The sequence below is a fragment of the Erinaceus europaeus genome, chromosome 9 (genome assembly GCF_950295315.1).
Source record: "Erinaceus europaeus chromosome 9, mEriEur2.1, whole genome shotgun sequence".
NCBI classification, from domain to species: domain Eukaryota; kingdom Metazoa; phylum Chordata; class Mammalia; order Eulipotyphla; family Erinaceidae; genus Erinaceus; species Erinaceus europaeus.
In genome coordinates, this window is record NC_080170.1 from 35,612,668 (window position 1) to 35,637,659 (window position 24,992).

At 42.3% G+C, this 24,992-nt stretch overlaps 2 protein-coding genes across 2 annotated transcripts in view; one reads left to right on the forward strand and one right to left on the reverse strand.

Annotated features, from left to right (window-relative positions):
* Positions 1–2,846, forward strand: part of DHX36 (DEAH-box helicase 36) — a 42,891-nt gene extending 40,045 nt beyond the window's left edge. Inside the window, exons 23-25 of the mRNA XM_007521088.3 lie at positions 520–640; positions 1,430–1,582; positions 2,173–2,846. Of these exons, the coding sequence (XP_007521150.1) occupies positions 520–640; positions 1,430–1,582; positions 2,173–2,358 (460 nt within the window). The 3' untranslated portion in view covers positions 2,359–2,846. The remainder of the gene's footprint in view (positions 1–519; positions 641–1,429; positions 1,583–2,172) is intronic.
* Positions 2,847–5,760: 2,914 nt separating this feature from the next.
* ARHGEF26 (Rho guanine nucleotide exchange factor 26) overlaps positions 5,761–24,992 on the reverse strand; it is a 141,113-nt gene continuing 121,881 nt past the window's right edge. Inside the window, exons 12-14 of the mRNA XM_007521091.3 lie at positions 14,428–14,498; positions 11,958–12,062; positions 5,761–7,870 (exon numbers count right to left, since the gene is read on the reverse strand). Coding sequence (XP_007521153.2) covers positions 7,728–7,870; positions 11,958–12,062; positions 14,428–14,498 — 319 coding nt within the window. The 3' untranslated portion in view covers positions 5,761–7,727. The remainder of the gene's footprint in view (positions 7,871–11,957; positions 12,063–14,427; positions 14,499–24,992) is intronic.

Consider the following 24,992-nt stretch of genomic DNA (forward strand, 5'->3'; position numbering starts at 1 on the left):
AGAGCACTGCACAGCTTTAGCTTATGGTGGTGTGGAGACTTTGTGGAGTCTCAGGCATGAGAATCTCTTTGTATAGCCATTATGCTACTTACCCCCACTTGTTTCTGAATGCTGCATTATAAACATTGGTGTGATGAGGACATAGCAGTTTTATACCATCATATTATGTATTTTATATGTATTATACATGTCATAGCACCATATATTTAATTAAATAGGGTATACTACATAGTCATTATATAGCATACTAGAAAATATTTCATGTTAAATGAGAAATTATTGACAACCAAAAATACCCTGGCAGTTATTTTAGTTATACTGCAGGAAGATAGTTAATATTTTTCCATGCTTTCTTAATATAAGAAAAATTCTCTTTTGTGAAATAAAATTGAAAAACTAAGCTATGTATGTAGAATTTGTTTTTGTTTTCTTCTATTTTTTTTTTTAAGTTTTTGTTTGAGGTTGGTTTGGAATTCCCCTAGATTTCTAACAAACAATACTTCAACCTTTTTTTTAAAGGGTAAAAGTTTACACAAAAACTGATGGACTAGTTGCTATTCATCCTAAATCTGTTAATGTGGAACAAGTAGAGTTTAACTACAACTGGCTTATCTATCACCTGAAGATGAGAACAAGTAGTGTAAGTGAATACTGAAAATAATCATGGATTTAGGGCTGGCAGGATAGGTCACCAGGATAGTGTGCTGTGCTGTGTGGTATTATCTTTCCTCCTCTCATCTCTGAATGTCAGTTCAAGCCTGTGAAGACTTGTTGATGACCAGAAATTTAAAAAAAAAAAAATCAGATCTTGATACTAGTCTATTTACTATATTTTTATAGTTTTCACAATTATATTAAAAAGTCGAAAACTTTTTTCTAAGGTTTATTTACCAATGAGAAAGAGAATCAGATAGTATAACTCAAACTTGAGACTTTCCTTAATTTATATTTTCAATCCACTTTTATAATGAACCTTTGTAATTGAATTGAGAATGTTCAGTTTCTATGATTTTCTTTCAAAGCCCTCTTATAATACTAGCATTATGTGGCAGACTAGAGTTTATAAGGAATATTGTCAACATGTCAATATATATTGTAAGGAATATATATGTATATATTCCTTACAATAAGTATTAGAATGTTAAATGGTATTATGTATATATAGACAAAATAATTTCAGCTACATTTGTTTTGTCATTAAAAATATTTTTAAAGAATATACTATTTGAATTCAAAAACGTAAAAATTCTATTTTCTCTGAATTCATAAAGCTATCGTTTTGTTAATTTCAGAATTAGTCTCTGCAATTACACTTTCAAGATAATAGCTAATTTAGAAGCAAAAGCACTAATTGATACTGACACTATTGAATTAAGTGTCATTAATCCTTTGAAACTGCTGAAGTTGTTTGCTTTGACTCTTATTACAGATATACTTATATGACTGCACAGAGGTCTCCCCATACTGCCTCTTATTCTTTGGAGGTGATATTTCCATCCAGAAGGATAATGATCAGGAAACTATTGCTGTTGATGAATGGATTGTCTTTCAGTCTCCAGCAAGAATCGCAAATCTTGTTAAGGTGACTTTACATGCTTATCTCTGAATCTTCACATAAGCTAGCATGTACTTTTATTTCAGAGGTTTCTTGTTCCATTTCAGCAGAGTGGTGTTGAGATTGATGCACAATATTTACAAGTTGTTATTTTGAGTTAAATAAATCATACTAGGGAGTTGTAATGCAGTGGGTTAAATGCAAATGGTGCGGAGCTCAACGACCGGCGTAAGGATCCCTGTTCAAGCCCCCGGCTCCCCACCTGCAGGGGAGTCGCTTTCACAGGCAGTGAAGCAGGTCTGCAGTGTCTTTCTCTCCCCCTCTCTGTCTTCCCCATCTCTCTCCATTTCTCTCTGTCCTATCCAACAATGACGACATCAATAACAACAATAAAACAAGGGCAACAAAAGAATACATCTTTTAAAAAAAAAAAAAAAAGATCACTAAACACTCAGTATAGTTGAAGGTAGAATTAGCTTTACTAGTTGGTCATAGCCACACTTCAGTTTTAGTTGCTCATTAAATATTTCAACCTTTTGTATAGTACCTTGTGAAATTTTGTTAAGTTTGATTTCACATTTGCCGTTGCTGAACATATGGGGTTTTTCCAATCGTAGGAATTAAGAAAGGAACTAGATACCCTTCTGCAAGAAAAGATTGAAAGTCCCCATCCTGTTGACTGGAAGGATACTAAATCCAGAGACTGTGCAGTACTGTCAGCTATTTTAGACTTGATCAAGACACAGGAAAAAGCAACTCCCAGGAACTTTCCACCACGATTTCAGGATGGATATTACAGCTGACAGCTTTGCTACAGTGGCCTGAAAAGTCAGTGTGACCATTGCTTCTCATCATTTTAAATTTTGGCTAGATGCCAAACCTTGGGACATGAATGATTTTCCTGTGTAAGGTAATAAACCTTCGGTAGATAGTAAAGTCTTAATGTGCATGACTTAATGTTATCTCTATTTTAAATGTACTATAAGAAGTAGTAGAGTCTGACTATATTCTGTCTTACCGCCCTTTGGATGTAGCCTCTTAAATATACATTATATATAATTGAGCGTTGTACCACTTAAGTTTCTTTGATATAAAAAATTAATCTTTGCCTATTATAATTGACTAAAGAACCAGAAAAAATGGATTGGTTAGCACTTCTCCCCTCCAAAAAAAATGTCATGGATAAATTTGAGCACAGCCAAATTTTTTAAATGAAATTTCTATCAAAAACATTGATTTGTTATAATAAAATCTAGTATTTAATAAAATGTACAGTGTAAATTTCAGCTAACTTTTGAGTTGGTTTCTGCATCTCCACCTTGACTTATCTGGGTTTTTGTCTGTTTTTTAATCTCTTCAGAATATTTTTGTACCCCTTTCACCCTGCACAGCATATTGTAGCAATTGAAAGCATGGAGCTGGAGCCTGACTGCTTATGTTCAAGTTCAGCTGTTCCTTATAAGATGTCTTATTAGCAAGTTACTAGTTTTCCCTGCCTTAGTTATAAAGTACAGGTAATAATTGTGAGAGTTAAATATGCTAAGTACATAGACTAGTAGAGTGGTTCTCTTAAAAAAAAAAATGTATGTATTGCTTTCTATCTGTACCTGAGTTTTTAATAACTGTCCATTTATTTAACATTTTCTTCTTTGCACAGTACAATTTCACCTATCCCATTAATGAAATCTAGTAGTATAACTTGTTTTAGTCCTGTCAGAATTGTTGTCTAGCATTATTATGCTCCTCTTATTTGTTCAAACTTCCCCCCTCTGCAGTCTTGTGCCCAGGATTTTGGAGCCTCTTTCCTAAAGGTTAGTCAGAATGTTCTGAACCAATCATGCATGTATTTACTCCCTGTGTGATTAGTCCATGGAGGCATATATAAGTGTGTAGACCTGTTTTGGCCAGTGGAAATTCAAGCAATATGTAAGAGGGCATCAGAGAAATGCTCCTCTAAAAGACATTAGAGGAGGTAGTTTGCAAATCTGCTGTCCTGGGAATTGTCCTCAGCATCAGGAACTCAGAATAGCTGCAGCCATCTTAGGATGGGAGGAGTGAGGGGATTTGCTGTTTGGGGAATGGAAATAACTGGAAAGATGGAAATCACCAGCTAGTGAGCTGTTCAATTATCCAACTCTAAAACTGCCCTAAACATGGACTGACTTTAGTATTACATTATAATTATTTTAGCCTTTCTAATTTAAATACGACATGAAAATATTGACTAAAACACACTATTATCAGATGTTATTGAGACCTACTTCTATCTTTTATTCTGTGATCTGACAGTTTGACCCATGTGTAGTACTGCACTGCTAAAAGAAACAAGAACATCCTTCTGTACCCTAAAAATGCAGATATGTATTGTGCCTTCCTATAAATGCAAAGAAACCAAAGAATACCATAGAATGATTACTGGAACTTACTATGAGTACCTGTTGACAGCCCTGGTTCAGGTACTGTTCCCACTTCTGGGAATAGATGTCATCCCCTCAGTATCTGCCAAGGTTTCAAATGTAGTGTGTTTCCCAACTCCAGTCTCAGCTCACTGAATTCTCACATTGATCATGTTATATTGTAACAGATTGGCTTGCATCTAAGCTCAAGGTAGTCCTTGTTTGCTTTCTAAAAGCATTTTGTCTTTGGATTCAGCACCCTCCCCCTCCGATTTACTATCCAGTTTAAAATTACTCTGGGCTGATCAGGATGGTCTTGGAAAAAAGCATTTAAAAAATTTAAATATAGATCACTAGTTAATTGGTTCCCTGTTACAAACTAGTACTTAATCTACATGTGAATGGTGAACTTTCTGAGGTATTAGTGAACAGATAAGCCATTCTAAGATTATAAACTTGCTATTGTTTCATAAATAACAAAATTAATCAAAGTGTATTCAGTAAATATTTGTCAGATGTATAGTCTTGTAATTTCTACTCTCATAATCTTGATAGAAAATTTCTGTCATCTAACAATCTCCCATGTTCCCCTTTGTAGTTAACCCCTTGCCTCACTTCTGCCCACTGACAACCATTGACTTGCTTTTTGTCATGAGTTTTGCATTTTTTTTTAAAAAGAACTTCAAATAAATTTAATCATATACAACCTTTTGCATGTTTTCATTCAGTTAACATAAGTGCTCTGAGATCTCCATGTTGTCTGTTAGTTTTTATAGTAGTACTAAATTCATATCCCAGTTTGTTTATTCACCAGTTAATGAACTTTGAGAATTTATGTTCAATTATAAAGCTACTAATGTGTGTACAGTTCTTTCTAAATACATTATTTTAATTTCTTGTGAACAAATTCCTTAATAGTTGTGTCCCATAGTTTGTTTCACTGTATAAGAAACCACCAACTGGACTCATTTCTAAAGTAGGTGTACCATTTTACATTCCCACTAGCAATAATAAGGATTCCAAGTTATCCTTCCTAGTACTTGGTATTTTTAGTGACTCGTTTAATTTTAAGCTTCAGTGGATGTGGAGTCCACTAGTTTCTTCGGGAATGATTAGGAGGAGCAGGTCACATATTTGCTGAGCTATGTTTTTATTTTTATTTATTTTTTTCCAGAGCACTGCTCAGCTCTGGCTTATGGTGGTGCGGGGTATTACACCTAGGACTTTGGAGCCTCAGGCACGAGAGTCTGTTTGCATAACTACTATGCGATCTACCCCCACCATGTTTTGATTTTCCATCACCTATGTTAAGTAGAGTGTTAGGAAAATGTACCTTGAGTAGAGAGGAGGATTATTCAGTATGAATTACAGAGGTGCAGACTTCAGAATCCAGCATTCATGAATCACTGAATACATCTGTGCTAGAGTAAGTGGGTGTTGTTCAAAGCCATCAAATGGAAATATGACAGTCGTTCTTTGTTTTTCGCAGATTCAGAAAATCATGGAATTTTAAAAGCACAAAGATTAAATAACTGACCAAAATGCTCTAGGAGTGGTGGTGATTAAGGAGGCATGACCTGTTTAAGATACTCAGTGATGCAGTTTTATGAAAACTATGAAAGTAAATAGCATAGCCCACCTCTAAAAATGTTCCATCATTTGACGATAACTGGTACAAACATGAGGAAAGATCAATGTCTTCATTGTTAGCTGGAGATACTTTGGGCATACAGGTCTGATTTGGCCAAAATTTCAGCAAACCATATAGTTATAAAAAGCACCCCACACTAAATCACAACTGCACAGAAAACAAGTCTATACAAACTCTTTATAAATTCACATATTTCACCAAAGTACACAAAACCTCAATTCATAGGGACAAAAATGAGTGTTTCTTTTTTGTTGTTGTTGTTCTCCACAGGTCATTGACTGAAATTGTACAAATCAGGGAAGCAAGTCATAGAAACTGAACTAGGTTTGAAAACAATACTGTATCATACAAAAGCGATTCACGGCTGAAATTAAACGTGAGTGTGTTACATACCTGCCAGAAAACAGTATTTAGTAACAGCATTAATCTGCTCGCTAATTAAGGCTTTGAGTTTTAAAGATGCACACTCTCCCAAAATTGTTTAGCAGTCTTTAACATAAATTAATGCACAGGAGCATCCATAGAATTGCTTTTTAGCCTCTGCTAAGTATTCGCTAAAGTAACACAAAACGATCCCTTTGCAAGCAGCAACTTTACCTTCCTTCTTAAACGAAAACATCACATTCGATTACTACATTCTAGATTCTCTGCTATGTCTCTGACACCAGAGATTTAAGAGTGGTTCACTGACTTCACTGACCCATTTTGGCTTAGGCCTCAAGAAACTAAGAGTCAGGCCTACTTCTGACACCAGGAATGCACATACAGATCAAACTGATCCTGGGGCAAAAGGACCCTGGTGCCCACATTGGGTCAATGCTGGAATGGAGGGCCCAGAGTGTGAGCCAAGAACACTCACCTTTCACACTAGACTTCTTTAACTTCTGCTCAATGTCTGAGTAAGTGGTTGGAACCCCGTAGCTGGGACATGTCCCATATTGATCCAAGTTCTTGAAGAATATACCCTTTGCTTAGTTTTATCCCTCTGTGGAAGACAATGCAGTAGAGAGGGAATCTAGCTGCCCATAAGATCACATGTCTCTTGGTCTTCCAAGTCCTCATTTATGCTCTCTGAAACAGACTATTATAAGTGGCTTTCTTGTACTTGCAGAAGAAAATTCTGCAGACACCCAAGTGGAGAGAAACTCCAAACCTAGAGGCAAAGCCCTTAGTGCAAATAGAATGGGTTTGTCTTAAGGTCAAAGTGTTATGTTTCAATGAGGTGTTATGCTGGCTGTTATGACCTAATTTTATCTTCCTTGAGATAAAGTTACTGTTTTAGCCAACATCCACCTGTGGAAGCAGGAGTTGGAACAGTCTAAATCTTACATTATTGGAGGCAAGGCAGCCTCAGGTCAATCAGCTCATTTAGGAACATTTTTTAAAAGGAAGAAGACCCTTGCCCAGGTTCCACATGTGCAAACTGTAAATTCTGTGCTTTTAAAGTAGCTTAGTTACTGGGCAAGATGGATTTTAGGCACACCCACCCCCCACACACACACAGAAAAACAGGTTTAAGTAAGGCTCTTTTCCTCAAATGAGGAAAGAGCTGACAAAGATTCAAGTGTCAATTTCCCTTTCCTGGGAAGAGGTCTAGAAAAACAGCTCACCAAGCTAAATTCTTTACCAGTTCCTTTTGAAATCAACGAAGCATTAAAATCAGATCTAAAATATATACGAAGCAGGAAAAAATACTTACATAACTGGGCATTCCTTAAAAACCTAAAATCTTGCTAACACGGGAGAACCACATACAGGAGAGTGATATCTTGGTGAAGAGAAAACCAGGACATGGCATCACCGTTACTGCGGACTCTGGTTTAGGAGGCTGTGCAGGTGCCCTGTCCCTGAAGTGAACCACTCAGCTATTAACTCCATAAACGACATTTGCGAGTAAGATGGCTGTATACAAACTGAGTTTCACAAACCAACTGAATCCAGCAGCTGTCTCCTAAGAGAGCTGTCTCCTAAGAGAGCATAACTACCTGGGAAGCTTAAAGGCAAGTTTTTTCCATCTGTATAATTAAGTAGGCTGGGTTGGAATGAAATCACAAACCCAGCCCCTAATCCACCAACCCACATGACATAGTGCAAATCTCGCAGTGGAAAGAGGCCATCAGAAAGGCTACACGTTGGTCTCCAGTCCCAGCAAGCGTCCCATCCTCTCCACATTCTTATCGATGGTTGCCTGACACGTGATCTCCTTGGCACATTCCATGGGAAACCAGCCCCGTTCGCCATCTCGGAGTCTCTCTCCTTCATACCAGCCTGCAAAGAACAAAGTCCTCATGAATCAGCAAGGCTGGAAGGAATCTTGATCCTCTAGGACTCCCGGAGTATGTGAATGAATTTAAGATCTAGCACCTGCCCCTTGGCTGTACATCACAAATGATGATGTTAAGGAGGTGAAATGGAGGAAGGAGTTGCCTGGAGGAACGAATGATGGAATGATGGGGGCGGGGAGGTTGGGGCAGGCAGGTGGTGCAACGGGTTAAGTGCACATTAATAGTAAGTGCAAGGATCCTGGTTCAAGCCCCTGCTCCCCACCTGCGGGGGGGGGGGGGGGGGGGACGACACTTCACAAGCTGTGAAGCAGGTTTGCAGGTGTTTCCCTTTCTCCCCCTCCTCTCAATTTCTCTCCCTCCTAGTCAATAAAATGGCATGGGGGGAGAAATGGCTACCAGGAGCTGTGGATTTGTAGTGCTGGCACCGAGCCCCAGAGATAACCCTGAAATGAGGGGGAAAAAGGGGGGGGGGGTGACTGAGGGCACTCAGTGATGGTTGGGAGAGTTTAGAGGTTTGATTAAGCTGCAGAAGGGAATGTTTTGAGCATGAACAGCAGAGACTTTTTTTTTTTCCATTTTAACTACCCCAGGTCTATCCGTGGAGTTCCTCAGGGCCTGTACTATGAACCTACCACTCCTGGTAGCCTTCCCCCCCACTCCCATATTTAGATTGTTTTTGTTTTTGATACAAACTGAGAGGCATAGGAGAGAAACTCCTACCAAATTACTTCACTACTCATGAAGCATCTCCCCTGCAGTTGGGGGATCATGGGCTTGAACGCAGACCCTCTTGCACATGGCAATGTGTGAACTCAACCAGGTGTGCCACCCACAGGGGAATTTTTAAAAATACATATTAAATTTACTAGAGCGCTGCTCAGATCTGGCTTATGATGATGATACGGATTGAACTTGGAAACTCTGAATCTTAAACATGAAACTCATTTGTATAACCATTAGGCTGTCTCCCCAGCCCTAAAGATTTATTTTTAGAAGAGGTAAAAATATTTGCTGGAGGGGGTTGATAGCATAATGGTAATGCAAAGAGACTTTCAAGCCTGAGGCACCAAAGTTCCAGGTTCAATTCCCTGCACCACAATAAGCCAGAGCTGAAAAGTGCTCTGATAAAATAAAAAAATAAAAATGTTTGCTGAAGTTTCCAATGGAGGGAAAGGAAACACAGAACTCTAGTGTTGGAAATGGTGCAGAAAATCTATCTGTAATCTCAGTATTCTGTAAATCAATAAATATTAAGTCACCAATAAAAATTAAAGATAACTGACTACACTGCAGTTTATCAAGGTAGTCAAGAATGGTTTAAAAATAATAAAAAAACCCAAGTCTAAGAACACCATAGAAAAAAGGAGACAATGAGGGGCTGGGTGGTGATACACCTGGCTAAGCACTCACATTACAGTGCACAAGGAGCCCGGTTTAAGCCCCCGGACCCCATCTACAGGGTGGAAGCTTCATGAGTGGAGCAGGGCTGCAGGTGTTTCATCTCTCTCCCTATCTCCCCCTCCCCATCTCAATTTCTGTTTTTTAAGGCATCAAGTAAAAAAAAAAAAAAAAAACGAGGGAGTCAGGCGGTAGCGCAGTGGGTTAAGCACAGGTGGCGCAAGGACTGGCATAAGGATCCCGGTTTGAGCTCCCCACCTGCATGGGTGTCGAGTCACAGGCAGTGAAGCAGGTCTGCAGGCATCAGCTTTCTCTTCCCCTCTCTGTCTTCCCCTCCTCTCTCCATTTCTCTCTGTCCTAACAACGATGACATCAATAACAAACAACTACAACAACAATGAAAAAACAACAAGGGCAACAAAAAGGGAAAATAAATATAAAATTTTTTTTTAAAAAAATGAGGGGAGTCGGGTGGTAGCGCAGCGGGTTAAGTACAGGTGGCGCAAAGCACAAGGACCAGCCTAAAGATCCCAGTTCGAGCCCCCGGCTCCCCACCTGCAGGGGAGTCGCTTCACAAGCGGTGAAGCAGGTCTGCAGGTGTCTCTCTTCCTCTTCCCCTCTCTGTCTTCCCCTCCTCTCTCCATTTCTCTCTGTCCTATCCAACAACAACGATATCAATCATAACTAGAACAATAAAACAACAAGGGCAACAAAAGGGAATAAATATTTAAAAAAAAAAAATGAGGCAATAAGTCACAAAAAATATACAGCAACAGAGACTAATCAAAATAAGTTACAGATTAAAGTCTATTTTAAAAAAACAAGTTGGGCGATAGTGCAGCGGGCATAAAAAATAAGGGCAACAAAAGGGAAAATAAATGTATAAAAAAAAACAAGTCAATAGATGCAGATATGTTCTCAATGTACAATACTGTCATACTTAAGAGGGAACGGACAAAATTGCAATTATAACAGCAACCTTCTCTTTGTAATTTCATTACTAGTTATTTAACAATGGTTTACAAAACTGTAGGATTCCAGGGATGCGGTCATTACTGCTGGAGAAGCTACTTTTCTCTCCAGTATTGTTAAATACATATTTTACTTGAGTTGGCTTGCTTTACGCATAATATAGAAATACTAGACATCTCCCTTTTGTACCGTTCCCATGAAAGCATTATTTTCTGCTGGAAAAAAAAAAAAAAATCAGTGTGGGGGCATGATAAAGAAATGTGAAGCCTCTCAATAAAATCAATATTTAACTCTTTCCCCCCCAATTAAAAAAAAATGTGTGCTGGGGGCCAAGGTTGGGATGCTGTGCTGCGCTGCGCTGTTGAGTTAGCTTGATGCACAGTGTTTTTTTTAATATTTATTATTTATTCATTCCCTTTTGTTGCCCTTGTTGTCTTATTGTTGTAGTTATTATTGTTGTTGTTACTGATGTTGTTGGTGGTGGATAGGACAGAGAGAAATGGAGAGAGGATGGGAGGACAGAGGGGGAGAGAAAGAGAGACACCTACAGACCTGCTTCACCGCCTGCGAAGTGACTACCCTGCAGTTGTGGAACTGGGGGCTTGAACTAGGATCCTTATGCTGGTTCTTGTGCTTTGCGCCACCTGTGCTTAACCCGCTGTGCTACTGCCCGACTCCCCACAGTTTTTTTAAGAGGGAGAGATGCCACAGCACCCAAGTTTCCCTTTTGCCATGGTGCACCTGTGTCGTGTGCTAGGGGTTCAAACATGGGTGATGGACATGGCAAAGCAGGCAATTTTCCAGGTGTCCTACCTCACTGGCTTCTGATTTATTTATTTTACTTTATTTTTTAAAGAAAAACTTCCAGAAATGGTTATTAGATCATTGGAGGATAAGGAAGACAGGAAAAACTTTATTTACTTATTGGATAGAGACACAGAGAAATCCAGAGGGAAAGGGAGACTGAGAGAGACACCCGTAGCCCTGCTTCACTACTTGTGAAGCTTCCCCCACTGCCGGCAAAGGCCAGAGGCTTGAACCCTGGTCGTTGTGCACTGTACGTACACTTAACCAGGTATACCACCACCTAGCCCCCCAAAGGAAAATTTTTTATGGCTACTTTCCAGACACACATCATGGGAGTGGTGCCAGAAAACAGCTCACCCAGTAGGGCACACACACTATCAGACGTGAGGCTGGAGTTAGAACCTTGATAGCACAGGAAATAGGAGCTCCAGTGACGCTGTCGGTTAGCGCATGGTACTTATACAGCACAGGAAATACCACAGTAATGGGGAGCTCCTATACAGTGTTCCTCTTCTCCTTCCAGTGTGTGTGTGTATGTGTCTGTGTTTTTCTCTCTCACTGTCTCCATATATATCTGTCTGAAATTTAAGAAAGAAAAAGAAAGGAAGGAAGAAAAGAGAAAGAAAGAAAGAAAGAGGAAGGAAGGAAGGAAGGAAGGAAGGAAGGGAATAAAGGAAAGAAAGTCAGTCTGCCTGGTAGTGGTGATATCATGAATGCATGAGTGCTTTGGGCCTAAGCACAGTCATGTGACTGCATCCCTGTCCATGCACATTTAATTTAAAGCTAAAAGCAATGACTTGTAGACAGAGACAAGACAGGTGCATATAAGAGAACTGAAGAGATCTGCAGTGTGAGCGTCACCTTAGTTCTCCTCCCAAAGCCACTGCACTCACCGTCGCTAACACGCTGGTAGATAAGGACCACGTCCGCCAGCTGCAGGGAGAGTTCATCAGGCTGCTTGGCAGTAAAGGATCGAATGATTTCCACTTGGGTCAGTGCTATGGAGGAAAAGGCACAGGCTGAGCTTCTAGTCAGAGAGCACAAGCAGAACAGGCATACATGAGTCTCTCCATATAATTCAAGAGGGAGACAAAGTAAGCTTAGTAAAAGGGAAGAGAGAAACTTCTCCAGGGTCTCTCTTACTTGGCTATGAGTTATGGACTTTTAAGAAGCTCAGAATCCAGAGAAGCCATGTTTTAATGTCTCACACCCTTTAGTAAGAACCTCCCCTCCCTAAAGTGGAGTTAGTCAAGGGAGCAGAAAGCATCCACTATGCACTGGGGAAACGGAGGCAAGTAGGCTTAGGTGATGTGGCAACAGAAGCTAACTCTCACCACCTCTGACCTGAGAACCCACCCACCCACCTCCACCCCCAATAGCAGCAGCAGGTAAAAGCTGCCAAGGAGTTGGGGGGGGGGGGGAGGTGGGCAGGAAAGGAGTTCCAAACAAAAACGTCCCCATTATTATAAAAATCCTCCCAAATGTCAGCTTCTGACAAAACAACTCACTTCAGTGATTTGACACTGACTGATGTGACCTTTGCATAATTTCTTTTTTTTTTAATGTTGAACTTGAATCCAAAAGACTTTCAAATGAACCCCCCTTAGTTTTGACTTCAGCAGTAAAGCTCTGGTGTTATGAGTCAGTTGTACAGCCCAGATGCTTTCCAGCTAGGACTGTCCAGAGGAGCCTAGCACTGAAACACACACCACCAGCCGCACTGCCAGTTCTGAGCTCTCTGGGAGAAGGCACTACATTTTCTCAATATTTTCACTTGGATTTAAAAGGGGGGGGAGATGAATTTTTAATTTAAAGGTGGATTTAACCTTTGGGACAAAACGGATGGAACTGGAGATGATTATACTGAGAGAAATAAGAGATGAAAGACAACTACTGAATGGCTTCACTCGTGGAATCTAGAGATCGGATACACGTGAACTTGCCAACCCCCCTCCAAAAAAAAAACAGAGAGAGAGAGAGAAAGAAAAAAGAAAAAAACATAGAAACAAAAAGACTATTTAAAAACTTGTGTGGGAAGTATGGTGGTGATCTTTAGGAGGTGGGAGGGTGAGGATACAGAATGTTGGTGGAGGTTGTGGTAGGGAACTATAGAGGCTGTAATCTTACAATCGTGTAACAGACTTTTAATAACAAACAAATAATAAAAACGTGGACTTAAGGCTAAAGATTCTTTTTTAAAATATTCATTCCCTTTTGTTGTCCTTGTTGTTTTATTGTTGTTATTGATGTCGTTGTTGTTGGATAGGACAGAGAGAAATGGAGAGTGGAGAGGAAGACAGACAGAGAGAGAGAAAGATAGACACGTGCAGACCTGCTTTACCGTCTGTGAAGCGACTCCCCTGCAGGTGGGGAGCCGGGGGCTCAAGCCCCTGAATCCTTAAAGCAGTCCTTGAGCTTTTTGCCACCTGCACAATATTTATTTTATCTTTCCATTTTATTTCAGCGTTTAATAGTTTACATACAGTTGTTGACATATAGGTATAACAACTCTTCTCCCATGAAAGGTGTCCGCGAGACACTCTCCTAAGTCCTTTTCCACCATCACATACCAGGGCCCCAGGACCCCCTCCATGTCATCCATCCCTTTCCCTTTTCCCTCAGAGTTCTTTGTTTTGGTGCAATACACCACACCAGTCCAAGGTTTGCCTTATATTTTCTGTTATTGTTCTTGTTTCATAAGGTTCACCTATGAATTCGATCACCCAGTATTCATCCTGATTCAACTATGTCCTTACAATAACCCCATGTTGTACTGAATGATGCCCCTGACTTGCTAATGATTATACAGACTCAAGAAGACTATGAAAACTGCATGCCTACATAACAGAGTACTGAGTCTGAATTCAGACCCCTTGACTTTAAAAAACAAGGACCACCCAGTTCTAATGAATGGATGGACAGCAAGAAACTTAAGAGTGGGCACTGTAGGGGGAGGGCGGTAGCACAGCAGGTTAAGTGCACGTGACACAAAGCTCAAGGACCAGCATAAGGATCCCAGTTTGAGCCTCCGGCTCCCCACCTGCAGGGGGGTTGCTTCACAAGTGGTGAAGCAGGTCTGAAGGTATCTGTCTTTCTCTCCCCTTCTCTGTCTTCCCCTCCTTGATTTCTCTCTGTCCTATCTACCAACAACATTATACAACAAGGGCAACAAAAGGGGGAAAAATGGCCTCCAGGAAAAGTGAATTCCTAGTGCAGGCACTGAACCCCAGCAATAACCCTGGAGGAAAGAAAAAAAAAAAAAAAAAAGATTGGGCACTGTGATGCTAACAAATAATACCCAATTTCCAGCAGGGGGCAGTGTCCCACCACATTCTGGAGGGAGTAGCCCCTGCAAGTACTTACAGGTTCGGTCTGGGGGCTGTTTCCCACTGCTGCTGTGTCCCAGGGCAGTTATCCAGCGGGCTCGCTCACTCCTAAAAGCAGAGGGAGCATTAACAGGTTGAGAGATTCAAGGTGTTTTCAACACGGAAACAGACGTGTCATAAGTCAGAGCTGAGCAGTGCTCTGGTGTTTCTCTCTGAATCTAGCTCATGAAAATGTTAAAAAAAAAAAAAAGATTCCTAGGAAATCAGTTTCCCTCTACTTCCCCTCCTCCACCCAACTCCAACATTGAAACCATTTTGGAAAGATGAGAAACTCGACATATCCTTTTGTTCCTCATATAACTAATATGCCTCATTGAAATAGAATTTTTTTTATTTTACTTTTTTATTATTGGATAGAGACACAGAAACTGAGAGAGGAGGAGATAGTGAGAAAGACAGACACCTGCAGCCCTGCTTCACCACCCATAAAGCTTTCCCCTGCAGGCGAGGACCAGGGGCTTGAACATCCGTCCTTATGTGCTGTAATGTGTGCTTAACCAGGTGAGCCACTGCCTGGACCCGAAATAGAAGTTCTTTTAACCTTTTTCAGTTTGTTTTCAAATGCTTAAAACAGTTTCATGACTACAGCCAACACATCATTTAAGGAAAAAAATAACTCAAGGCATTATTAACTACTATTAAGCTATAATCACAGGTAACGAAGTGATTATTATAACCAGAGGACCACAAGTTTCAAATAAGCAGGCATTCCATGTAACAGTCTCCCCCAGGTTTTGATTTGGAAAATCTAATTTTAAGGCTTCAATTAATGCAAGTAACCCAGACAGGCACACACTCCCTGAATCTAAAATCTCTCAAGAAGCATTTGTTCATGTGATTACCAATCGGATTTCAGCATACGATGGCCACTCTTCCATGTTGTCCTCCCACAAACCCACTGGGAGGGTGAAAAGACTGACAAACCCATGAATGGGCTTGGAAAGTGATGCAGTGGAGAAAGCTCTAAACTCTCAAGAAGCACGAGGTCCTGAGTTTGATCTCAGGCATAGCATGTACTAGAATGATGTTTCTGTCTCAGAAATAAATCCTTTTTGGGGCCAGGCGATGGCGCAACTGGTTAAGCACACACATATGGCAGTGTGCAAGGATCCATGTTCAAGCCCCTGGTCCCCACCTGCAGGGGGAAAGCTTCACAAGTGCTGAAGCAGGACTGCCGATGTCTCTCTGTCTCTCTCCCTCTCTAAGTCCCCTTCCCCTCTCAATTTATCTCTGTCTCTATCCAATAATAAGTACATAAAACAAAAAATTTTAAAAAAATAAATCCTTTTTTTTTTCAAATGAAGGTGGGTAAAGCAATGAAACTATCAAACATGTCACCTTGCCTAATAAAGATAAGATGCCTGTATGCGCAGCTCTTTGCCACACAGCCCTTTGCCACGCAGCCCTCTTCTCCTGAAACAACTCACACCTAAACATGCTCCTCAATGTCTCCCCAAGCCCAGGTGCCTTTTCATGCCGGCAGAGCCAGAATCTTGGAGAAAGCAAGTATCTTTCTTGCTGTTTCACACCCTCTCCTTCTTCCTCTGCCACATGGGCTTCCCGTTCCTTCCCTTTCCCCACCTCAGGCTCAGGTAGGATAGCTCTTTACATGTTTCCACTGAGTTATCGGCAGGACGCTGTCCAGTGCACATGGCGCTGGGGAAGGGTGCCCGTCCAGCACCACCACTGGATGCGCATTCCAATTCTCTACTTGTCCATTTCTCTGACAGAGTCCTGGATCACGTTTCTAATCAGCACTACCACACGTGCACAGCATCCCACGTCCAATACTTGTATTTTGTGAGTAACGTCCAATCTACTCTCCACCAAAAATATAAATGTTGTGTGAATTGTACCCCTCTTATCTCACAAACCTGTCCATCAGTATCAAACCACTAATAAAGAAGAGGGAGAGAGAAAAGCTGAAAAACAAGAAAACATAAAGCAAAACTTGGACTGGAGTTGGTGTATTGCACCAAAGCAAAAAAACTCTAGGGTTGGGGGAAGGGTTCAGGTCCAGGAACAGGATGGCAGAGGAGGACCTAGAAAGAGTTGAATTGTTATGTGGAAAAATGAGAAATGTTACTCATGTACAAACTATTGTATTTCACTGTTGACTGTAAGCCATTAATCCATCTCCCAATAAATAAAAAATAATAATTTATAGTAAATTTGATGCAAATTAGTTCCAGAGAACTAACAAGTGACTTGCCCACAAAACTCACTTATTCACCACAATAATATACATATAGATGACCAGGATGATTTCTGTCCTACCTGAGGACAACGCTGTGCTCAGTGCAGCTGGCACCTGCTGACAGTAACCTTGAGTGGAGTCAGCACTCCAATCTTGCAGTCTGGGTGGGGAAGGGTGCTGTCCACTGACAAGGTTCATTCAGATAAATCCCAGGCTGGCACTGGTGGGTTGACAAATCACATAACAATCTGTCTGATCTGTGTAGTTTACAGAGAAAATGATGACACAGCCCTGCTTTCAGGAGCTTTCTCTCTCCTGCCTATAAGGCCAAGGGCTGAGAGATGGTTTCAGAAGCAACAGGCATAGCACAACTTCCTTTAAAAGGATCCCAAGCAAACACTGGAATCTTTGATAGCGGCTCTTTGTTGGGTAAATTTCCATCCCTTTTTCTTTTACTCAAGCTCAATTGGAATTTTCAAAGTGTCAGCTTATAGCTGGGAGAGCTGATCAGAGAGAAGAATCTGGAATCGATCCATCTATGTCTCTGCCCAGCCATGGTCTCCCAGACATCTTCCTGGGGTCCTGCTTGCAGGTCTTAGGCCTTCACATGAGACCCCAGGAATCACCCATCTCTGCCACTGAGAGGCCACAGCCAGCAACAGGCTCAGCCCACATCCAGTTTCCAGCCGTGCAGAGGAAACCTTCCACCTTCCAGTGGCAGGCTGCCTGGAGGTTAATGGCATCCCTCAGCCCCAGCAGTCTCTCACAGGGACTCCGGATAGAACAACACACTCCTTGTTGCCCTCGCTGAAAGGAACTGCCTCTTACAACTTCAATAGTTAGTGCCACCCCCTCTTCCATGCAACTGAAACCGCAAAACTCCCTCCCCCATACGGGGGGAGGGGGGTTGCCAAGAAGCTCCCTCCTTCCCCTCACAAAGCAGAAAGCCCTGCATGTCTCCAGCAGGGAGGGAGTACACGCCACATATGAGGCAATTCCAAGAACAAAGAGGAACCTGTGCAGAGACGGGTTATAAACTGAATAGACCAGAAACAGAGTTTCTTGCTCTTCTCAGCCCTCAGTGCGGCAGAGCAAAACAGCAAACACACAACACATGCAGAATCCCACCCAGAGTGCGGAGATGACATACTCTGTGGGCAAAACACATCTAACCGGGGAGAGAAAGAAGAAGACCTTCAACATAAATATCCGGACACTTGGTTGTACCCTCAAATTCTCGGTTCATGGCAGGAACGACGACACATGTAAAGTTCCCAACTTGGCAGCTTCGTTTCCTACTGCCCACAGAAATGATTAAGCACAGTAAGTTTAAATTTAATTGCACAGGGGTTGGAAATGCAGCAATGCCGACTTCTTGTGGAACTCTGAGCACCTGCTGGAAGAGATGGCTACCCAGCGAGAAAGTGAGAAGTGGGCTTTGAAACAAGAGGCAAGACAGGGAGCCAGACAATGGAATAGGGCACCCACCCCACTGAGGACTTCATCACTGGGGTGTGGGGGTGGTCTTTCTGCTATTTTTAATAGAAGCAGAGACCTCAGCTGCTGCCTGACCTTCCCTTTATCCTTCTCACAGTGGTGCTGGGGGACCTTTGTTTTGTGCTCCTTCCTACTGCCTACAATTTATCCATGGTTCCTTTTGAAATCCCTATACCCATGGCCTTGAAATAACAAAACAAAAACAAAACAAACAAACAAAAAAATCCTTCACAGCTTGGCAAGGAGTAGGAGAGTGAAGATGGTTTCGTTTACCTCACATTCATCTCAACCGGATTAGTTCAATAAACTAATGTACAAAAGAAAAACCAAGGTTAAAATAAAAAGTCATGGGAGTCGGGTGGTAGCACAGTGGGTTAAGCGCATGTGGCGCAAAGCACAAGGACCGGCATAAGGATCCCAGTTCGAGGCCCCAGCTCCCCACCTGTTGGGGAGTCACTTCACAAGCGGTGAAGCAGTCTGCAGGTGTCTATCTTTCCCTCCCCCTCTCTGTCTTCCCCTCCTCTCTCCATTTCTCTCTGTCCTAACAACAACGACATCAACAACAACAATAAAAAAGAACAAGGGCAACAAAAGGGAAAATAAATTTAAAAATTTTAAAAAGTCATTGTGTTTACTGTGAGCAAAGCCTTAGCAAGCTGTACACAGTTCAACTTACCTACTCTTAACAATTAAGCCACAGCAAAATAATTCCAACAGTTCACTAGAAACAGTCCTCAAATTTGTACTTTTTTTTATTATCTTTATTTATTTGATAGACAGAAATCGAGGTGGAAAGGGGAGTATAGAGAATAAGAGAGACAGAGAGACAACTGCAGCCCTGCTTCACTGCTTGCAAAGCTTTCCCCCTGCAGGTGGGGAGTGGGCACTGTAACGTGTACACTCAAACAGGTGTGCCAACAACCAGCCCCAAATTTTGATCTTGTGACGTGGAATATAGTTAAACTGATTTTTCCTTGTTGATTATATCAAGCAGCTTGTGAAACCTAGAGTGTGGTCTGAAATGCTGACACTCACCTAAGGTAGGTCTGTTTTCTGTTTCCTTGATGCTTATGCCCCAGATTATTACCTACCTGCCTAATTCACTGGGGGATCTAATGAGGGTGCTGAAAATCAACTACTTTGCATTTACTATCCATAGGAAACTAAAAGACCACGGACTCAGGATTCAGTGAAACAGTAATAAGTATACTTTCTAGAACCACAACATGGATTCATTTTATTTTTTTCCTAATAAAGATTGTCCTGACACACTACAACTTTATTCCATCCCATCTATTTCCTCTTTTTAATTAAATGGGTTACAGAAGAGGGGGATGGGAAGGCTAAATACTCCCTGAAAACAATGCCTCTTTATAAGGAGACCCAGGAACTGGTTTTCTGAATGGCTGATGGGATCAGCAACATCCAATTAATTAAGCTTTTTTCCCTCTTTTTTCTGTAGCAGAGAAACTATGAGAAGGGTCTTTGATGGCAGTTTGAAGGCACTATACCTTCTCGCTCAATTTAGTGGTGGGTAAAGTTTGTACTCATTACTAAGCACGTCCTGACAGTTTACCACTTTGTACCTTACTGTCCAAATTTCACTGTGGACACAGGAAGCAAGGACACCTGTCACGGTTCTGCCACTAGACCCCCACAACTGTCTCCACTTCATTTTAATGAAGGCTGACAAAGGGGCCCCCTCATTCCTCTCGAAAGGCCCAGAATGAAAAGATGGCAGCAGTAAAACCTTCTCCCTTTGTCTTTCTAGAAAAGGCAAGCATTTGTCTTTTTCACAGACAAATGCCTCATCAACAATGCAACGACTGAAGACATTTAAACGGCAAACAGACGGAACACAACACACCCCACTAGCCATACATCCTGAAAAAAAAATGTCTAACCACACGCTTCACAGAAAATGTTGAGACAGGAGTTGGGCGTAGCCCAGTGGGTAAAGTGCATGTGGCGCGAAGCACAAAAGCCAGCATAAGGATCCTGGTTTGAGCCCCCGGCTCCCCACCTGCAGGGGAATCGCTTCACAGGCAGTGAAGCAGGTCTGCAGTGTCTATCTTTCTCTCCCCCTCTGTCTTCCCTTCTCTCTCCACTTCTCTCTGTCTTATCTAACAATGACAATATCAATAACAACAACAATGCTAACTACAACAACAATAAAAAAACAAGGGCAACAAAAGGGAAAATAAATTAAAAAAAGAAAATGTTGAGACACAAGAGGAATTTAGAGAAAACTTGATCCAGCAACAGAAAAAGGCCAGTGACCAGAGGCTGGCAGAGTAGTCTGTTTCCCTAAATGTGGGGATGCAGAAAAGCCCTAGGTATAGAAAAATGAATTATAATGACTGATCATAGGTTGGTAATCTGCTGTGGATGAACTGGAATTGAGTGTGAGGGTCAATGCTGACAGCAGGGACTGACTACAGAGAAAGAGAAAGATAAGGAGAATCTCAGAGGGATCCCCAACACCAGTGACATCTGGATTATCGACAGAAGGTGGGGTGGGAAGACACACAAGGGAGGATGCAATCAAGGCCTTGTGCAGAACTGGCGCAGGATGAGCCTGAAAAGATCTAGAAGCATCAGCCATGGCACCAAGGGAGATGGAGAGTGGTGCAGCCATTTAGAAGGCAGTAGGGAGCATCCTCAAGAAAATTAAATTAAAGGGACTAGACAGCAGCACATCCAATTGACCACATATTATTATGCGCAAGGACCCAGGTTCAAGCCCTCGGTGCCCCACCTGCAGAGGGGAGTTTCACAAGCTGTGAAGGAGGGCTGCAGTTATCTCTCTTTCTCTCTCCCTCTTTGTCTCCCTTTCCTTTCTCAATTTCTCTTTTTTTTTTTTCTTTTGGCCTCCAGGGTTATCGCTGGGGCTTAGTACCTGCACCACGAATCCACTGCTCCTAGAGGCCATTTTTTCTCTTTTGTTGTCCTTGTTGTTGTTTTTTTATCATTGTTGTTATTGATGTGCTGTTATTGTTACTGATGTCACTGTTGTTTGATAGAACAGAGTAGGTCTCTTTACTTTCTGCTGCTGGCTCAGTGTTAATCATCCTAGATTCCCACTGCTCCCTGTGTGTTTACTCATTTCTTCAGGTGAACGTTTCCGCATTCTTTATATAGCCACAGTCATCGGATTTGTCCTTTCACAATCTGACAGCCTTTGTGATAGATTAGTGTCCAATGCCTAACAGGTGTTAGGCTCCTACAGCAGCTCAGTCTAGTTGAGGTTTTCTACACCTTCAGGTGGTCTCCAGTAAGATTTTTTTTTTTTGGGGGGGAGAGGAAAAACTTTAAAAAAAGTTTCTCAAAGAGGGTAAATATTTAAGTATGAACCCTATTCTTTTTTTTTAAACCGAAGAGTAAGAGGGCAAGAACTTATATGATTACTCTAAAGGCCAGAGTGATATTGAAAAAAAAAAATTATGCTTTCTCAAGAGACTGCTAATTAATCATGTTAATCATACACAATATAAGACAGTAACAACCTCTCTCCAAAAAAGCCCCACATACTCATCTATACTTTTTGCAGTTTAGAAGCAAAGAATATATTCTAGACGCCAAAACTCTGAACCAAACAGCGCAGCCCAGATCATACCTGTACTTTTCCAATATAGTAAGAACAACAGCTAGACAGGGAAGCAGTGTGTCTGCTTTTTAAGGAAAGTACAGCCTGACTGTAAACTATTTTCTTTCAACAACAAAGCTATTTTATGCTGTGTGCACTTAAAAGTATTTGTGTATTTGCTTTTCAACAGTAACTGAGCCAGAAAGATGGGGTGGGGAGGGTGGGGGAGAGTCACTCCTTCTGCACCCAACAAGATATCGGCCCCTCTGCCCTCTCTGGAATGTTCTCTTGCTATTAATTAAAGAACTGCAAATATGAGTCATACCCATGGGCCTAGGGGTGACATAGCTACATATTCTGAGAACACTTTTGATACAGGGAAATGAATACTGCATTCAGTCCATGGCAAGATCAAAAAATGAAAGAAAGGAACAAATGCTACAGAGTGTCCCAGGAAAGGCTCCCGCCTCCAGGTCAAGAGTACTAACTGGATGTGCTGGTTTGGTCTGCTTCCTATTCTCTTGGCCTCACCTCAAGAATGGAACAGGGGAGACCATATAAATTATGAATGAGACAGTCTGGAAAAGCTCTGGAAATATGCTGCTGAGGCCTGAATAAAGGACAGACATCAGGAATACCGGCAGTGGCTCACCCAGTTAAGCGCACTTAGTTAAGTGCAAAGACCCATACAAGGATCTGGGTTCGAGCCCCGAGCTCCCCATGCTCAGGGTGGATGCATCACAAGCGGTGAAGCAGGTCTGCAGGTGCCTGTCTTCCTCTCTTCTTATCTCCCCCTCCCCTCTCAATTTCTCTCTATTCTATCAAAAAAAAAAAAAAAAGGCTGCAGGAAGAGTGGATTTGTAGTGTGGGCACCAAGCCCCAGCGATAACTGTGCAGGCAAAGAAAAAAAGAAAGAAAAGACATCATTTGAAACAAAGAGATAAGGAAAATACATTTACGGGTTGGGTGAGTGGGTGGGTTGATAGCACCATGGTTATGCAAAGAGACTCTCATGCTGGAGGCTCCAAAGTCCCAGGTTCAATCCCCCACACCACCATAAACCAGAGCTGAGCAGTGCTCTGGTTAAAAGAAAGAAAGGAAGGGAGGGGGGGAGGGGAGGAAGGAAGGGAGGGGAGGGAGGGAGGGGAGGGAGGAAGGAAGGAAGGAAGGGAGGGGAGGAAGGAAGGGAGGGAGGGAGGGAGAGAGGGGAGGGAGGAAGGAAGGGAAGGAGGGGAGGGAGGGAGGGGAGGGAGGGAGGGGAGGGAGGGAAGGAAGGAAGGGAGGGGAGGAAGGAAGGGAGGGAGGGAGGGAGAGAGGGGAGGGAGGAAGGAAGGGAGGGGAGGGAGGGAGGGGAGGGAGGGAGGGGAGGGAGGGAAGGAAGGGAAGGAAGGGAGGGGAGGAAGGAAGGGAGGGAGGGGAGGGAGGAAGGAAGGAAGGAAGGAAGGAAGGAAGGAAGGGAGGGGAGGGAGGAGAGGGAGAGAGGGGAGGAAGGAAGGAGGGGAGGGAGGGAGAGAGGAAGGGAGGGAGGAGGGAAGGGAAGGAAAGAGGGGAGGGAGGAAGGGAGGGAGGGGAGGCGAGGGAGGGGAGGGGAGGAGAGGGAGAGGGGAGGACAGAGAGAGGGGAGGGGAGGGAGGAAGGGAGGGAGGGAGGGAGGAAAGAAGGGGGAAAATACAGTGACAAACCCACAGTCCTTTAAGTGTTACTCGCTAAAAATGAGAAAGAAAATCTCCAGGTGGCCTGGAGATGGCTCACCCAGTGAAACGCATACATTATCATGCACAAGGACCTGGGCTGAGAGATCCTGGCCACCAAGTGAAACACCTGCACAGGGGGAGCGTCAAAGCGGTGGAGTGGTACTGTGGTGTCTCTCCTTCTATCTGTCTTTGTGTCTCTTCCTCCCTCTCTGCTTCTCTCCCTCTCTTTCATTCTCTAACATTCTCTATCTTAAAAAAAAAAAAAAAAGTTCCCATGAGTGAAGAAGACATGCAGACAAGAGTCACGGCAGCAAAACTAAGAAAATACTCAATTTCTGAAAAACTTCTAATTGCCACAGTACTGCAACTGTTTTAGACTTAAAGCCGTAGAAAAGCCAAAGCTTGAACATATAAAATCCTCCTTCTGAGAAAGGGATGCTAGGTAGTGGTTAAGGGCACAAGTCCCCATGTGCAAGGCCCAGGATTCAAGCCCTCGAGCCCCTACCTACAAGGAGGAAGCTACACAGCGGGTGAAGCAAGTACTGCATGTGTCTCTCTGTTTCCATCCCTCTATATGCTCCTCCCTGTCAATTTCTTTCTGTCCTATCAAAGGAAAAACAAACGACTATCAGGAGCTGTAGATTTGTCTTGCAGCCACACAGAGCCCCAGTGATGACCCTGGTGGCAATAAAATAAAATAAAACAAAACAAAAATAGAGGGGGTGGACCAGGGTGGTGGTGCAGCTGGTAGAGATCACATATTACCATATATAAGAACCCAGGTTCAAGTCTTTGGTTTCCACCTGTAGGGGGAGACCTTTCATAAGTGGTAGAGCAAAGTTGCAGCTGTGTTCCTCTCTCCATCTCTGCTTTTTATTTCTGTCTCTCACATTTTTTTTTAAGGCAGTAAAAAAAGCGAAAGAAAGAAAAAAGTCACCAGAAATGGCAAAGCCTTGCAATCACAGAGCCCCAGTGACACATCTGGTGATAATATATGAGTAAATAAATATCAATAAATACAAAGGAAATTTAGGTCTGTCTTCACCATTAAATCAGGTTTATCTTTATTGTTTATGTATTTATTTGGAATGCTGACAGATGAACCCAGGGCCTTGTGCTTGTATGACACACGGAGCAGTCCACGGACAGCTGTTTTTCATCCTCAGAGACAGGGAGAGACGGGCAGGGAAGAGATACCACAGCACCTCTTCATCCATCCTACTACTCTCTATGCTCGAACCCAGGACCTTATGCACAAAAAGACATTGACTCTACTGAGCAAGCAATCTCCCTACCCTTAGGGCTTTATCATTAGAGTTAAGAAACTGCCTGGAGGACCAAATGGTGGCATACTCTGCAGGTGGGGGCAGGGACTGGAACCTGAGGCCATGCCCTCATGGTTCTATTTTTATCAGTGATTAAAATTAAGTGATAGGGTTGGCAAAATAGCTCACCTGGATAGTATGCCTACTTTACCATGCACACACAGTTTTGAGACTGGTCCCACACACATACTGGAGGAAGATTTGGTGCTCTTTTCCTTTTTTCTTTTTCATTTTATGGGATAA